General features: G+C 41.1%; 1 protein-coding gene across 1 annotated transcript in view; it reads left to right on the top strand.

Moving 5' to 3' along the window:
• Positions 1-8,471: 8,471 nt before the first annotated feature.
• LOC104845421 (cytochrome c oxidase assembly protein COX16 homolog, mitochondrial) overlaps positions 8,472-18,288 on the top strand; it is a 30,652-nt gene continuing 20,835 nt past the window's right edge. The window contains exon 1 of the mRNA XM_010588708.3: positions 8,472-8,702. Within this exon, the coding sequence (XP_010587010.1) occupies positions 8,634-8,702 (69 nt within the window). The 5' untranslated portion in view covers positions 8,472-8,633. The remainder of the gene's footprint in view (positions 8,703-18,288) is intronic.

Raw genomic sequence — 18,288 nt, 5'->3', positions numbered from 1 at the left:
AGGTTCACCCTTCAGCCAAAGATTAGACAGGCTCGTAAAACAAAATGAGGCTAAAGGGGCACAACAACGCAGTGGCAAGGACTAGAAGGCAGGAGGGGACAGGAAAGCTGGTAATAGGGAACCCAAGTTCGAGAAGGGAGAGGGTTGACATGTCGTGGGGTTGTTAAACAATGTCCTAAAACAGTATGTGTACTAACTGTTAATGAGAAAGTAGTTTGCTCTGTAAAATTTCATCTGAAGTACAATAATAAAAAAAAGGAAGAAAAAAGAAATCAAAGGATGTATTGCATTTGGTAATTCTGTTGCAAAAGACCTCTTTAAAGTGTTCAAAATCAAAATGTCACCCTGACAGCTGAGCCGCGTCTAATGCAAACCATAGTATATCCAATTGCCTCATATGCGTGCGAAAGCTGGACAATGAATAAGGAAGACTGAAGAAGAATTGGTGCCTTTGAATTATGGTGTTGACGAGGAATATTGAATATACAATAGACTGCCAGAAGAATGAACAAGTCTGTCTTGGAAGAAATAAAACCAGAGTATTTCTCAGAAGCAAAGATTGTGAGACTCCACGTCACACACTTTGGACATGTTATCAGGAGAAAGACATCATGCTTGGTAAAGTAGAAGGTCAGTGAAAAAGAGGAAGAGCCTCGACGAGATGACAAGATGGATTGACACAGTGCCTGCAAGAATGGGCTCAAACATAGCCACAATTGTGAGGATTGCAGAGGAACTGGCAGTGTTTTCTTCTTTTGTGCGTGGGGTCCCTATGAGTTGGAACCAACTCGATGGCACCTAGCAACAACAACTACAAACAACTCAATAATCTGAGGAACACCTAATATCGAGTCCAACCAGATGAGTCCTTCAGGGACTAACCTCAAAAGTTCTAGAGAAGTATGTTTTTTGATTGTTTTTATTGTATAAAAAATATATTTGAAAAAATGAAATAGGATAAGTGACTAAAAAAAAAAAAGTGACTACAGTGTGTAAAGTATGGGGTAGTAGAGTTCTTGGAGTTCCATGTTGAGCCATTTTATTCTAGCCACTTTTAGTTAGAATTTGTCTTTGGACATATGAGGGTTTTTCCTTCCTTCATCAAAAAAAAAAAAAAAAGTAAAATTTTTACTATATGGTAGGTGCTGAAGATACAAAGGTAAATAAGATATAGTCACTCTAAGCTGAAATAGCTCAAAGTCTGAAAGTGGGGGTGTATTTCCTTGGTGATCTTGATGTTGAAGCATTTTTCTAACTTCACATAGAAGTAGAAGACTTAAAAAAAAAAAAGTAGAAGACTTGAGTTATGGAGCTCTCTACCTCTCACCTATAATACGTTTAGAGTTGGCTGCTATCCTAGAGTAAGCCCTGTTTTTCTTCCTCTTAGCTGCAGATCTTTTTGAGGCCAGCACTCACATCCAAAAGGGCAATTATGATCAAAAGGAAGTTTCAATATTTAGGATTTCTGTTCTGATTAAACCAGGTTCTTAACTGCCTTAAGCTCTTGTCTGATGCTGATATTAATGTATAAAATACAAAGCACTTGATCTGCTTACCTGATGCACTCAATGACACTGTCATTTACTGTATTATAAGAAAGTATTACTCTTTCTAATGAATCGAATTATAGCAAACACTAGGTGTTGTTTCTAAAAACTTTCCTTATTGTTCTTATTCTCTTTCTTTTTGCAACAAGGGAAAATGAAAAAGGGGGAAGGCTAAAGTATGTTTTCAGATGCAAGTCAATCGTCAACAGAGTCATTTACAAAAGAACCCAGTATTTGTTGTAGTCATTAAATTTATGAGTTCTTACTTTGTAGATTTGCAAATGGAGACACAGAATTGAATCCCATTTTAATCCTGCAATGCATGTTTAAATATGAGTTTCTTATTACTAGATACATGTATGTTTTAACACTAGGCCTTATTCTTATAACTAAGGTTATTTTCCTTGTGAACTTTGTTTCCTTTCCACTTTGATTCTAATGTCACTTTGCATCCCTGGGTCCAAACGGCAGTTTCTCAGATTAAATAGATGCCTTTTTTTTTTTTAATAGCAACTTGGAACATGTGTGGACATAAAATCATACCTTATCACTACAAATTAAATGTGTTCATGAGGCCATGATCATGATAATCTTTCCTAAGCGTTCCTATTTGGTACCAGATACAACAAATGAGATAATATGTGGAAGTCTAACTGTGGCTAGACCAGTAAAAGTGTTCAGTAAAAACTTGTTGAATTTGTTAATGGATCTTTACAAGCCCCTCTTTTTGATTACCTAATTCTGGAGATGGTTGATTAAATTGCTCTTTATTTTTCTGTCAGCTTCTTGGAGTAACACCTCTGACACAACAATAGAAAGAGGAAAGAAAAATCTGCATGGTCAATTTTTGGTTTAGCTTTGACATAGGAGATAAGGAACAGGACACTCTCATTTACTTCTAATAATAATTGACTAACAACTACTGAACTCTATCAGTATTCGCTACCACCTGTCAGTTTGTCATCCTGTGATGGCTTTCAACTTGCTATGATGCTGAAAGTTACGCCACTGGTATTTCAAATACCAGTAGGGTCACCTATGGTGGACAGGTTTCAGTGGAGCTTTCAAACTAAGACTAGGAAAAAGGCCTGGCAATCTGCTTCCAAAAATTAGCCAATGAAGACCTTATGGATGATCACAGAACAGTGTCTGATTTATTGCTGGAAGGTGAGATCCTTGAGTTAGAAGGCACTCAAAGTACTACTGGGGAAAAGCTGCCTCCTCAGAGCAGAGCTGATCTTAATGACGTGGATGGAGTAAAGCTTCTGGACCTTCTTATGCTGATGTGGCACAACTCAAAATGGGAAGCAATAGCTGAAAATATCCATTAATAAAAGGAACATGGACAGTACAAAGTATGAATCAAAGATAATATGAAGTTATCAAAAATGATATGAAATGCTTGAAGTTCGATATTCTAGACATTAGTGAGCTCAAATGAACTGATATTGGCCATTTTGTATAGGACAATAATAAGGTCTACTATGCCAGGAATGGCATAGTAGATGAATGGCATTGCATTCATTGTCAAAAAGAACATTGCAAGATCTATCCTGAAGTACAATGCTGTTAGTGATTGGTTAATATTCACACACCTACAAGGCAGATGCATCACAAATGCCAAAGATGAAGAAATTGAATTTTATGAACTTCTGCAGTCTGAAATTGATCAAATGTACAATTAAGATGCATTGTAGTTGGAAAATACACCCTTGGTGATAGGAATGATGCCAGTGATTGCATGAAATAGAATTCTGGAAGACCAATGACTTACTCATCAAAAATACTTTTTTCAACAATCACTGTACATGTGGACATGGATGGTTTACACAGGAATCAAATCGAATACACCTGTGGAAAGAGATGATGTAGAAGCTCAGTATTATCAGTCAAGACAAAGCCAGGTCCCGACTGTGGAACAGACCATGAATTGCTTATTTGCAAGTTCAAGTTGAAGCTGAAGAAAGTCAATGTAAGTGCAAGAGAGCCAAAGTATGACATTGAATACATCTTGCCCGAAATTAGAGATCATCTCAAGAATAGATTTGATGCAGTGAACAGTAATGACCAAAGACCAGAAGAGTTGTGGGATGACATCAAGGACATTATACATGAAGAAAATAAAAGGTCATTAAAAAGATAAGAAAGATGGAAAAGACCAAAATGGATGTCAGAAGAAACTCTGAAACTTGCTCTTGAATGTAAAGTAGCTCCTTGTCTGTTGCTTTGTTGTACTGTTATGGCTGCGTGTCGCTGGAAGCTATGCCACCAATATTTCAAATACCAGCAGGGTCACGCATGGTGTACAGGTTTCTGTAGAGCTTCTAGATTAAAATAGACTAGGAAGAAGGACCTGGCAACCTACTTCCAAAGAAAATTAACCACTGAAAACCTTATGGATATCAGTAGAACTTTTGCTGAAGGTCATTCAAAAGTGGCTGCAGCAATATATCGACAAGAAACTGCCAGAAATTCAAGCTGGATTGAGAAGAGGACATGGAACCAAGGATATCATCGCTGATGTCAGATGGACCCTGGCTGGAAGCAGAGAATACAGAACGATACTTGCCTGTGTTTCACTGACTATGCAAAGGCATTTGACTGTGTGGATCATAACAAATTATGGATAACATTGCAAAGAATGGAATTCCAGAACATTTAGTTGTGCTCATGAGGAACCTGTACACAGATCAAGAGGCAGTTGTTTGAACAGAACAAGGGGATACTGCATGATTTAAAGTCAGGATTGTATCCTTTCACCAGGAAACCCTGGTGGCGTAGTGGTTAAGTGCTACAGCTGTTAACCAAATGGTTGGCAGTTCGAATCTGCCAGGCTCTCCTTGGAAACTCTATGAGGCAGTTCTACTCTGTCCTATAGGGTTGCTATGAGTCAGAATTGACTCGATGGCACTGGGTTTGGTTTGGTTTTGGTATTCAATCTGTATGCTGAACAAATAATCCGAGAAGCTGGACTCTGTGAAGAAGTACAGGGCATCAAGATTGGAGGAAGATGCATTAACAACCTGCATTATGCAGATGACACAGCCTTGCTTGCAGAAAGTGAAGAGAACTTGAAGCACTTACTGATTAAGATCAAAGACCACAGCCTTCAGTATGGATTACGCCTCAACATAAAGAAAACAAAAATCATCACGACTGGGCCAATAAGCAACATCATGATAAACGGAGAAAAGATTGAAGTTGTCAAGGACTTCATTTTACTTGGATCCACAACGCCCATGGAAGCAGCAGTCAAGAAATCAAAAGACACATTGCATTGGGCAAGTCTGCTGCAAAAGACTTCTTTAAAGTGTCAGAGAAAAAGAGAAAGACCCTCAAGGAGATGGATTGACACAGTGGCTACAATGGGCTCATGCATAATAACGGTTGTGAGCATGGTGCAGGACTGGGCAGGGTTTTGTTCTGTTGTACATAGGGTCACTATGAGCTGGAACCGACTTGACGGCACCTAACAACAACACTGGTAGGACTTCAGCTAATTGATTAATTACATTATATCAGACTGTATTATGGAAGGTGATTATATTAGATGAGATTACATCCACAGGTATAGGCATTAGGATGCCAACGTATTTTTTTTGGAGGGAAGGGGCACAATTCAATCCATAACAAAAGGTAATCTGATCTAGAAAACAGCCAAGAACAAGGAAAGAACACCACAAAGGAAAAACTTAAACATGTTACAAGATCCACACACAAAAGCCCTTTGTTTTATATTCCTTTCTAACAAGCTTGCATAGCTAGTTACCTAGTCGGTAATAAGTTAAAATAATGGCTAGCTCACTGTATGCTAGGGTCTGGCAATATGTAGGCCAGGGCTCCAAGCAATTAACTAGGAATGATTCTTCCATATCACATCTTTCATCTATTCTCAGCCACAGTGAGACTGCATTTCAAACTTTGTACATGAGGTCAATGGCTAACTAGGAACCACTTTAAACAAATGAGGTTGAGCAATAACTATTATTTAAAGTAAAGAGTATTGATCTGTCCTAATAACATTTCCCTGTGAGGCGGTTCTACTCTGTCACATGGGGCTGCTGTGAGTCAGAATCAACTCAATGTCACCCAACAAGAACAACAATAGTATCTTCAGCCACATCAAATGACCTTGGGTACACTGTAGCCCTTGGGCCTATTAGCTTCAATGATCTGTTTTAAGCATTTTATTCTGTCTTGCTCTATTACCAACTGCTCCCTTTGGGAGTCTTATTCCAAACCACCATTCGGTTTTACTGGGACTAATGCATTAGCTTCCCAATCAGATTTATGCCGTTTTTTGAAAAGGGTAACAGTTTATTGACTATAGCATTATCTAGAATATATGTACATGATTTAACCAATTGTTAACTTGCTGGGAGTGGAGTTTTGATGGAGTAGGACCCAGAAAGGTGATGTTTTATGCAGTGAAGAGGTAGAGTTTTTGTTTTGTATAGGAAAAGTGGGGAAGTAATATACTTAATTAACATAGATGTTGCATGACTTTTGAAATATTTAAAGGGAGATGAGAAGCAGTGGCATATACAAATTTTGCCTATTTCACAATAAATCCTCTGGCACCATATGGTTACATCTCTGCACAGGCATGAATGAAACACACTCAAACAACAAAAAACAAGCTAAAAGAAAGTAAAAAGGGATCACAACATTCAAGATCCTATTCATAAACCATACTAATCCTGTTTATGAGCCCATTCCTCAACTCGCAAATACTGCATGTTCAGCTGCTCCAAAGGCTTTCCCACAAATCTGCATTATTTTCTACCCCGACTCCAACCACAATACTATAGGTAATGCTATAGTCAATAACCTGTTACCCTTTTCAAAAAAGGCATAAATCTGAATGGGAAGCTAATGCATTAGTCCAAGTAAAATTGGATGGTGGTTTGGACGAAGACTTCCGAAGTGAGCAGTTGGTATTAGAGGAGACAGAATAAAACACTTAAAACAGATCACTGAAGCTAATAGGTCCAAGGGCTACAAGTTACCCAAGGTCATTTGATGTGGCTGAAGACACTATTGTTGTTCTTGTTGGGTGACATTGAGTTGATTCTGACTCACAGCAGCCCCATGTGACAGAGTAAAATTGCCCCACAGGGAGACACTACTAGAACAGATCAATAGCCTTTGGTTTAGATAATAATTATTGCCCAACCTCCAACCAGAAGCTCTTGATTGTGTAGTTTAGCTCAACCTGTTAGGCTAAATCCTCCCACCCGTCATGTTCAGTCCCCAGGTTTCCAAAAATTTCTCTTAGTTTTTCGGTGAAGTAGGGGTGAGGGAAGAAGAGGTAGGCAGATGGTTTTACTTTAATGTATATTCAAATCACCCCAAAATCTCCCTTGGCTTGATTCTGGTAATTTTTTTTTTTTTTTTTTTTTTACTGAATGACTCATTTCTTCTGTCCTAGAACCAAGAACAAGACCCTGAGGTTCAAATTCAAACCCTGAAGTATTCTTCCTATTCTCGTTTTTTATCTTGCTTATACTCTAGTTACAGCAATAACGATTTTATACTCTAAAAGTGATAATACAGTGTGATAGTGCTCTGTATATGAGTCAAAGGCTACTGTTGTTCCGAGGAGGGAGTAATTTATACCGTCTGCGGAGTAGGGGAGGTTTCAGGAATCTGGTGTTCCTTGGAGCTGCATTTTGAAGATGTGGCAGTTCATGGAATATTCAAGGGACGGTGTTTCCTCTTGGATGGAGTGAATGGCGCAAAGTGGCAAAAAAGAAAGGCACGTCAAAGTCATATTGCAAAGGGCCTTAAATTCCTTGCTAAGATAATCGGAGTGAACAGTAAGCAAAAGCAGGAGACTCCCATCATTTACGTCTCTTAGGTAACTTGTACCACTGTCGAAAACAAACTTGAGAACCAATAATTCTTTTTCGTATTTGACTCTGTAGTCCTGTAGACATGGGTGTTATTGGAGCAGCCAAAAGGCAGGAGGAAACCCTGGTGGCGTAGTGGTTAAGTGCTACGGCTGCTAACCAGAGGGTCGGCAGTTCAAATGCACCAGGCGCTTCTTGGAAACTCCATGGGGCAGTTCTACTCTGTCCTGTAGGGTCGCTATGTGTCGGAGTCGACCCGAGGGCACTGGGTTTGGTTTTTTTTGGGGGGGGGGTGCGGTTAAACACAAGAGTTTCTCCTGTGGAGACAAAATAGGAAGGCTCCTCTATTAGGTGGAAAGATGATAACGGATTAAACCAGGAACGTTTCAGCGGCAATAGAAAGGCAGGGACGGATGGAAAGATTTCAAGGACTAGAGTAGGAAGACTTACTTACTCTACTATGTCACTTCTAATGGTACTGGGTAAATTAGAGCTTCTCTGATTCGCCCTAGCAAATATTGGGGATCTGTCTCTTAAACTACAATTGCCATTAGATTGTCAGTTCTTGAAGGCAGGGATAGTATCTACTCATCCGTGTGTTTCTGGAGCTTTCAATGACATGCAAAAAAAAGTGTTGGTTGTTGAGTGGAAAATAGCTATCAAATGATTGAAGATTACAGGCTAGTTCTCAGTATAAGTATTAGTATTACAGGTTCAACGATAGCAAGACCCTACACTGATTACCATTTATCCTAAACTTCTAGCGATTTATTTATTTTTAAACATTTTTATTAAGCTGATAAACTGCCCTAGCCTACAAATTTCCAGAGGCTAGATAGTATCAGCTCGGAAGTAACTTTTTTTCTTAGCAGGTCTTATCGAGCGGATATGTGCCAGGATTGTTCTAAGAATACTGTCCCCAGAACATGCGAGGTACCTACTGCCAGTTTTACAGGACCGCGAACCAGATTTAAGTTCCTCAAACCCAGCTGCACGCTGGCGTGCGGGAACCAAATTGCTGGCGCTTGACTTTCCGGACGGAGAGCTACTACGTAGCGGTGGATCGATTGCTTTAGCCTGGCGGAGGCCCATAAGGGGAGCACCGCGCTCCCGGCGGCCGAGGAAAGCTGGTGAACTCAGAGCGGCCTCTGTTTGGGAGTAAGCTTGAAACACAGATTCGCTAGGCAGCGCCAGGCCTGCTTGGCGGGGAGCCAGGCGGGACCGGGAGTCGGTAATGTTTGGTCCCGCCGCGATGCACGCTTTGCGCAGGAACAAGACCCTTCGCTACGGAGTCCCCATGTTGGTGAGTGGAGGCGAGGGGGAAGTTTGGGGCGGGATACCGGAAGGGGTGCCGCTCTCTGCGTGCCGGGTAGCCATTGCGGGAACTCCGTGTGTCATACGTGGGGCAGATGACCGGGACCTGGGCAAGGAAAGGGTTGGCGATGGGTTGGGACTGTTTAGTCAGTCCTAGTCTTTACCCCTCCCGGAATAGGATTTTGCGTTTCCCTTTCCCACCCTGGTGGTGCTGTGGTTAAGAGCTCGGCTGTTAACCAAAAGATTGGCAGTTCGAATGCACCAGCTGCTCCCTGGAAATCCTAGGGGCAGTTCTACTCTGTCCTTATAGGGTTCCTAAGATTCGGAATCGACGCGACAGCAACGGGTTTGGTTTTGGTTTCCCTTCCCATGGTTGTTACCAGGGTCTTGCCTGCTTAAGAGTGTGACGTTTTCCCCCATTGGAACGTGTTTGTTGTTCCCAACTCGGTTTCATTCTTGAGTAAATTGAAGCCCGTAGAACGATGTCAGAGCCAGATTTTAACCTAATCCTGGATGATTACAAAGCTTGCATTTTTTTTTTTTTTCACTGCAGCATGACTTTTCGCTAGATCATTGGGACCACGTTTAATTACTTACTGTATCTGTACAACTTCGGGCATCTCCCTGTTTCAGCTTCCTACTTGTGAACTGGCGTATTTCTTCCAGGGTTGTTGTGTTGAGTTAAATAATAAAGAAATGCATAAATGTCTGCCTACCTCCCTAGGATTGAATCGCTGGGTCATGTAGTAATTCTATATTTAGCTTTTTGAGAAAGTGTCAGACTGTTTTCCAAAGCAGCTGCACTATTTTACATTCCCACTAGCAATGCAAAAGGGTTCCTTCCAATTTCTCCTCATCCTCGCCAACAGTTGTTGCCCATCTTTTTTGTTAAGCCTCTCCTTTTGGCTGTGAGGAAACCCTGCTGGCATAGTGGTTAAGAGCTATGTATGCTAACCAAAAAGTCTCTAGTTTGAATCCACATGTCCTCCTTGGAAACTCTGTGGGGCAGTTCTACTCTGTCCTATTGGGTCGCCATGAGTCGGAATCGACTCGAGGCAATCTTTTATTTTTATTTTTTATTGGCGGTGAGAAGCCCTGGTGTTGCAGTGGTTAAGGGTTGGGCTGCTAACCAAATGTCCGCAGGTGGAATGTACCAGCCGCTACTTGGAAACCCTATTAGGACAGTTCTACTGTGTCCTGTAGCGTCGCTACGATTTGGAATCAACTTGACGGCAACGGGTTTGCTTTTTGGTTATTGGCTCTGAAATGATACATCACTGTGACTTTGAATCCCATTTCCCTAATGACTAAAGGAGCCTTGGTGGCACAGTGGTACAGCGCTTGACTGCTAACCAAAAGGTTGGTGGTTGGAACTCATCAGCTGCTCCAGGGAGAAAGATGTGGTAGCCTGCTTCTGGTAAAGATTCACAGCCTTGGAAACCCTATGAGGCAGTTCTGCTCAGTCCTGTAGGGTTGCTATGAGTCACAATCGACTCCACAGCTGTGTTTTTTTTTTTTTTTTTCTAATGACTAATGATATTGAGCATCTTCTTAGGTGCTGTCGGGTGGGTTCTACTTTATATTGACCCCATGTGACAGATTAGAGCTGATCCATGAATTTTTCTTGGCTATAATCTTTAGGCAAGCAGATTGCCAGGTTTTTGCCAACCTTAGTAGCCAAGTACTTATCATACGTTTATTGGCCATGTATATATCTTCGTTGGAGGAAATATCTGTTCAAATCCTTTGCCCGTTTTGTAACTGGGGCATTTGCCTTTTTATTGGACAGATATTTCCTTAAACAGCTGGAGCCAGTAAGTCTCCCAGCCTTTGCCCGAAGCTCTGTGTGCTTGTTTGAGCATACTGAACACAACCGGGCAGTTTACAACTCTGTCTTGGCTTTCACTTCTAGCTTGTGCACAGCCTCAAGGTTAGCTGTAGGTGAGAGTTTATAGCCCTCTCAGGTCTTCCCTGAACACGCATACTGCTCTGGGCATGCACACAGTTCTGTGCATAGCCATCGCCGTCTAGGCTCCCAGGAATATGTCCAAGCTTTTCAGAATCCTCTGTGGACATCTTATTCTCCATATTTTCTTTCTAAGTAAAAACCTAACTTGTATTGTTCTATATCGCCTTGTATCACTCTCCATATGGCAGTTCAATGCCTCCTGTATTTAGTCCCTCTTTTTGATTATTGTGATCTTTTACCTATTGACTTCCATAATTCCCTGTTATGTGTATTTTTTTTTTTAATTAATCTTAATTTGTTTGTTTTTGTGATTTCCCTATTTGAGTTGATATCAGGACGTTCTGTTTTGTGACCTTGTGTTGTGCTGATATCTGATATTATTGGTTCTGTGACCAAACAATATCCTTTAGTATTTCTTGTAGCTTTGGTTTGGTTTTTGCAAATTCTCTAAACTTGTGTTTGTCTGTAAATATCTTAATTTCGCCTTCATATTTCAGAGAGAGTTTTGCTGGATATATGATCCTTGGTTGGCAGTTTTTCTCCTTCAGTGTTCTGTATATGTCGTCCCATTCCCTTCTTGCCTGCATGGTTTCTGCTGAGTAGTCAGAACATATTCTTATTGATTCTCCCTTGAAGGAAACCTTTCTTTTCTCCCTGGCTGCTTTTAAAATTTTCTGTTTATCTTTAGTTTTGGTGAGTTTGATGATAATATGTCTTGGTGTTTTTCTTTTTGTATCAATCTTAAATGGGGTTCGATGAGCATCTTGGATAGATATCCTTTCGTCTTTCATGATGTCAGGGAAGTTTTCTGTCAGAAGTTCTTCAACTATTTTCTCTGTGTTTTCTGTCCCCCCTCCCTGTTCTGGGACTCCAATCACCCGCAGGTTATCCTTCTTGATAGAGTCCCACATAATTCTTAGGGTTTCTTCATTTTTTTTAATTCTTTTATCTGATTTTTTTTCAGCTATGTTGGTGTTGATTCCCTGGTCCTCCAGATGTCCCAGTCTGCATTCTAATTGCTCGAGTCTGCTCCTCTGACTTCCTAGTGTGTTGTCTAATTCTGTTATTTTATTGTTAATCTTTTGGATTTCTACATGTTGTCTCTCTATGGATTCTTGCAACTTATTAATTTTTCCAGTATGTTCTTGAATAATCTTTTTGAGTTCTTCAACAGTTTTATCAGTGTGTTCCTTGGCTTTTTCTGCAGATATCCTAATTTCATTTGTGATATCATTAAGCATTCTGTAAATTAGTTTTTTATATTCTGTATCTGATAATCCCAAAATTGTATCTTCATTTGGGAAAGATTTTGAATCTTTTGTTTGGGGGGTTAGAGAAGCTGTCACGGTCTGCTTCTTTAAGTGGTTTGATATGGATTGTTGTCTCCGAGCCATCACTGGGAAACTAGTTTTTCCAGAAAATCCGCTGCGAGCAGTCCAAATCCCTGCGGGACGGTTCCCCGGCTCGGATGCTGCTCTTTCTGCTCCAAGATCAGTCACTGCCTCCCGGGGACTTCTCCTACCGGCTGCATCCCACGCCGCCCGTGGAACCGGCTGGTCCCCCTCCCGGGGTTAGTTCCGGGGGGTGGAGCAGGTCTCTGTGCTTGTGCCGTACCTGACTGGTACGCTGGCTCCAGGCTCTGGAAACTATCGCTGCTTCCCCGTATTAGTTCGTTCACCGTCTCTAAATCCGTGTTTGTTGTTCAGGGTTCGTAGATTGTTATGTATGTGATCGATTCACTTGTTTTTCCGTGTCTTTGTTGTAAGAGGGATCCGAGGTAACGTCTGCCTAGTCCGCCATCTTGGCTCCCACTCCTCTCCATATTTTCTTTATAAGCTCTTTGGTTAGCCTATTTTTTGTGCTGGTTAACATGCTGGGCTGTTAACTGAAAGTTTAGAGGTTCCAGTCCAGCTAGAGGCACTGTGGAAGAAAGGCCTGGTGATCTACTTTCCCACTATCAGCCATTGATAACCTTATGGAGCACAGTTCTACTCTGACACACATGGCGTTGCCCTGAGTTGGAATCGACTGGAGGGCAACTGGTTTTGGTTTATTGTTTGTCCAAATTGCTGTCCACCACCTGAAGCAGCCAGGATACTAAACAATTGCCTCTGATTTTTTTTTCAATGAATGCCTCCAGGGGAAAGTCTGTTCACACTGGATGAGTACCAAGTCAGGTCAACTGAAGGCAGCATTGCTAGTGGGATCCACCAGGGAACAGGTCAAATATTGACAATTCCCTGGGGACAGAGTTTTAAGGAGCTTCAGTCCCATTCTGCCCATTCAGTGGTTGCCAAGCTTTTCACCATGATTGTAGGCTGTTGACTTTTCAATACTATCACAGACCGGAGGGGCATGGTGGAAATAGGACAAGTTAAAATGCCACACAGCTCAGTGTTCTTACTGAGATTCAGGTTTTGGGGTTTTGTTTTTGTTTTAGAGTAAATGCTTCCCAGATTGCTGCAAACCTTTGTTTAATTTCCAGAGTCTGAAAAGTTGATTTTAACAATTTTTTACCAGTGTTTTCTTAGCTTTTATGGACGAGATGATTTTTGGAGATCCTTACATGCTGTCTGACAGACATAACTCTGATTCTTCTTTTTTATACTTTATTTTTTTGTGGTTTTTGAGAATATACACAGGAAAACATATACCAATTCAACAGTTTCTACATGTATAATTCAGTGACATTGATTACATTGAGTTGTGCAACCATCTCACCCTCCTCTGAGTCGTTCCTCCCCTATTAATATAAACTCACTGGCCCCAAGCCTTCTATCTGACCTTTAAAGTTGCTGTTATCAGTTTGATCCCATATAAATAAATCTTAAAAGAACATAGTGCTCAAGGCAGACATTCTTTACTAGTTAAGCTAAACTATTGTTAGGTTTTAAGAAGACTTTAGGGGATATTTTTGGTTTAAGGTTCAATGATTATCTCAGGGGAATAGTTTCAAGTGTTCATCCAGCCCTCTTGGCTCCAGAAAGTCTGGAGTCCATGAAAATTTGAAATTCTCTGCATTTTTCCCTTTTGATCAGAACTCTTCTATAGAATATTTGATCAAAATGTTCAATAATGGTAGCCAGGCACCATCCAATTCTTCTGGTCTCACGGCAAAGGAGGCAGTTGTTTACGGAGGTGATTAGTCACACATTCTGTTCCCTGTTCTTATTCCTGACTCTCCTTCTTCCTCTTTTGCATGCAGTTGTTGTGCCTTGGGTTCACCACTGGCAAGCTTTTAAGATCCCAGGTACTGCACAATGAACTGGGAGATAGAACAGAAGCTCCAAGGACATTATTAGGCCGGTTAAGTGGAATGTCCCATGACACCATTACCCTAAATCCCCAAACCAAGGAACCAAATCCCATGAGGTGTTTGGTTGTACATAAGCATCCTCAGCCTTTTTTTTGGTCATTTTTGTAAAAATGTTGGTTCTCTTTTATATCTTCTATTTCTTTGGTGAGATTTTCTAATTTTTCATTTATTTCAAGAACATTGCTCATTGCAGTTGCTTTTCGAGGCATTTTTTATGATGGCTGCTTTAAAATCTTTAAATTTCAGATAATTCGAACATCTGATTTACCTCCATGTAAACATCTATTGATAGTCTTTTTAAAATTCTAATTCTGTTATTTTCCTGATTGTTGTTATGACAAGTGAATTTTGGCTGTATTTTGGACACTGGATATTATGTTAGGAAACTCTGTATCCTATTTGAAGCCTCTACTTTAGCAGGCAGTTACCACGTTTAGATTTAGCATGTAGGTTGTAGCCTACTTTTTTGGCTTTCTTCCCAGTGATAATTTAGGTTCCAGAGCCCTTATAGTGCTAATCTGGTCTGGTTTGCGCCATCACTGATAGGGGTGGAATGCACTTCCCTAGGCTTCTCAGCGCAGCCTGCTGGGGAATGGCAGACACTGGGCCTGGAGGGTGGATAGCACTTCCCCTGTCCTATTCTCCAGGCTGTCCAGTGCTGGTAGGGTGCTCACTTGATCCCTACTTGCTTCTTTTTGCACATATTGTTGCATTTCTATATGGTGCACCGTCTATTTGGTCTGTTTTTCCCCTTAATGCTTTGCTGTGCTAACTGTTCTTCATCTTCATAATCTGAATTTAAGTTCAGGTCTTCTGAGAAGTCTGTTTTACAGCCTGTTCTCTGGGTTAGGTGTCAGGCTTAGATCCTCCCATGGCTCTGCTCCTGTGAATCATGTCATACAGTGCACTGTTTTTTTTTTTTTTTTTAAATTTTTATTAAGCTTCAAGTGAACATTTACCATTCCAATCAGTCTGTCACATGTAGGTTTACATACATCTTACTCCCTTCTCCCACTTGCTCTCCCCCTATTGAATCAGCCCTTACAGGCTCTCGTTTCATGCCAATTTTGCCATCTTCCCTCTCTCTCTATCTTCCCATCCCCCCTCCAGTCAAGAGTTGCCAACACACTCTCCCGTGTCCACCTGATTTAATTAGCTCACTCTTCATCAGTATCTCTCTCCCCGCCACTGACCAGTCCTTTTCATGCCTGATGATTTGTCTTCGGGGATGGTTCCTGTCCTGTGCCATCAGAAGTTCTGGGGAGCATTGTCTCTGGGATTCCTCTAGTCGCAATCATACCATTAGGTGTGGTCTTTTAATGAGAATTTGGGGTCTGTATCCCATTGGTCTCCTGCTCCCTCAGGAGTTGTCTGTTGTGTTCCCTGACAGGGCAGACATCGATTGTGGCCGGGCACCAACTAGTTCTTCTGGTCTCAGGATAATGTAGGTCTCTGGTTCATGTGGCCCTTTCTGTCTCTTGGGTTCTTAGTTGTCGTGTGACCTTGGTGTTCTTCCTTTGCCTTTGCTCCCGGTGGGTTGAGACCAATTAATGTATTTTAGATGGCTGCTTGTTGGCATTTAGGACCCCAGGTGCCACAATTCAAAGTGGGATGCAGAGTGTTTTCATAATAGAATTGTTTTGCCCATTGACTTAGAAGTCCCCTCAAACCAAGTTCCCCAGGCCCCAGCCCCTGCTTCGCTGACCTTTGAAGCTTTCATTTTATCTCGGAAACCTCTTTACTTTTAATCCAGTCCAATTAGGCTGACCTTCCTTGTTTTGAGTGTTGTCTTTCCCTTCACCCAAAGCAGTTCCCATCTACAGATTGATCAATAAAAAGCCCTCTCCCTCCCTCCCTCCCTCCCTCCCCCCTTTGTAACCACAAAAGTATGTGTTCTTTTCCGTTTTTTCTATTTCTCAAGATCTTATAATAGTGGTCTTATACAATATTTGTCCTTTTGCAACTGACTCATTTCGCTCAGCATAATGCCTTCCAGATTCCTCTATGTTATGAAATGTTTCAGAGATTCGTCACTGTTCTTTATCGATGCGTAGTATTCCATTGTGTGAATATACCACAATTTATTTACCCATTCGTCCGTTGATGGACATCTTGGTTGCTTCCAGCTTTTTGCTATTGTAAACAGAGCTGCAATAAACATGGGTGTGCATATATCTGTTTGTGTGAAGGCTCTTGTATCTTTAGGGTATATTCCGAGGAGTGGGATTTCTGGGTTGTATGGTAGTTCTATTTCTAACTGTTTAAGATAACGCCAGATGGATTTCCAAAGTGGTTGTACCATTTTACAATCCCACCAGCAGTGTATGAGAGTTCCAGTCTCTCCGCAGCCTCTCCAACATTTATTATTTTGTGTTTTTTGAATTAATGCCAGTCTAGTTGGTGTCAGATGGAATCTCATCGTAGTTTTAATTTGCATTTCTCTAATGGCTAATGATCGAGAGCATTTTCTCATGTATCTGTTGGCTGCCTGAATATCTTCCTTAGTGAAATGTGTGTTCATATCTTTTGCCCACTTCTTGATTGGGTTGTTTGTCTTTTTGTGGTTGAGTTTTGACAGAGTCATGTAGATTTTAGAGATCAGGCGCTGGTCTGAGATGTCATAGCTGAATATTCTTTCCCAGTCTGTAGGTGGTCTTTTTACTCTTTTGGTGAAGTCTTTAGATGAGCATAGGTGTTTTGCACTGTTTTTTAAAAGTCTGTTTAATTACCTAATTTCTTCAAGATTATTATATTAAATTAAATCTTCTAGATTATGAGTGCTTTATAGGCCATTACACTGTCTTCTTTATGTTTATACTTAATTGTGCTAATCAGGAACATGTACATAGATCAAGAGGCAGTCGTATGAACAGAACAAGGGGATACTGTGTGGTTAAAAGTCAGGAAAGGTGTATGTCGGGGTTGTATCCTTTCACCACACTAATTCAGTCTGTATGCTGAGCAAATAATCCCAGAAGCTGGACTATATGAAGAAGAACAGGATTGGAGGAAGACTCATTAACATCCTGCATTATGCAGATGACACAACCTTGCTTGCTGAAAGTGAAGAGAACTTGAAGCACTTACTGGTGAAGATCAAAGACTACAGCCTTCAGTATGGATTGTACCTCAACATAAAAACAAAAATTCTCACATCTGGACCAATAAACAACGTCATGATAAACAGAGAAAAGATTGAAGTTGTCGAGGATTTCATTTTACTTGGATCCACAATCAACAGCCATGGAAGCAGCAGTGAAGAAACCAAAGACTCATTGCATTGGGCAAATCTACTGCAAAAGACTTCTTTAAACTGTTAAAAAGCAAAGATGTCACCTTGAAGACTAAGGCGCACTTGACCCAAGCCATGATGTTTTCAGTTGCCTCTTATGAATGTGAAAGCTGGACAATGAGTAACGAAGACTGAAGAAGAAGAATTGACACCTTTGCATTGTGGTGTTGGCGAAGAATATTGAATATACCGTGGACTACAAAAAAGAGCGAACAAGTCTGTCTTGAAAGAAGTACAACCAGAATGCTCCTTAGAAGCAAGGATGGCAAGAGTATGTCTCACATACTTTGGACATGTTATCAGGAGGAATCTGTCCCTGTAGGAGGACCTCATGCTTGGTAAAGTAGCGGGTCAGGGAAAAAGAGAAAGACCCTTAGTGAGATAGATTGATGCAGTGGCTACAACTGTGGGCTCATGCATATTGTGAGCATGGTGCAGGACGGGGCAGTGTTTCATTCTGTTGTACACAGAGTCACTCTGAGTCAGAACCGACTCAATGGTACCTAATAACGACAGCACCTACCGTAAGGGAGATTATAAAGATTTAAGAAGATCACAACCCTGCAGCTTTTTGTGTTTCACAAACACAAAGATACTTTTCAACCCAAACTATTCCAGCAAGTTTAAAACATCCCAGTTTTCAAAGAAATTCTAGAATCCTTATGATGAGGAGTTACTGGGAGTAATTTTCATCAACTAAAGGGCAGTTTTGTTAAATAATGGTGACATCACTTCTGCGAAAGAGGAATGTCAACTCACACCACCTCATTCTAGCTCATTGCTGGCAGGTAGAGGTGGAAGTTCAGTCCCTGCTGAGACCCACTGATACTACCCTAGCAGTGGAGTGCCGACTAACACTATCTTGCATTGCCTTATTTTGCCTCTTTGTTCTTGGATGGAGTGGGAATGTGCCTCCCCCTGGACCCTGCTGACGCTGCCCCTGCAAAAGTGGTGCACTAACTCATTCCAGCTTGTTGCGCCATGTAGGGCTGGAAGTT

This window comes from Loxodonta africana, chromosome 10 (assembly GCF_030014295.1).
Source record: "Loxodonta africana isolate mLoxAfr1 chromosome 10, mLoxAfr1.hap2, whole genome shotgun sequence".
Classification (NCBI taxonomy): Eukaryota; Metazoa; Chordata; class Mammalia; order Proboscidea; family Elephantidae; genus Loxodonta; species Loxodonta africana.
This window is presented reverse-complemented; position numbering and strand designations above follow the sequence as displayed.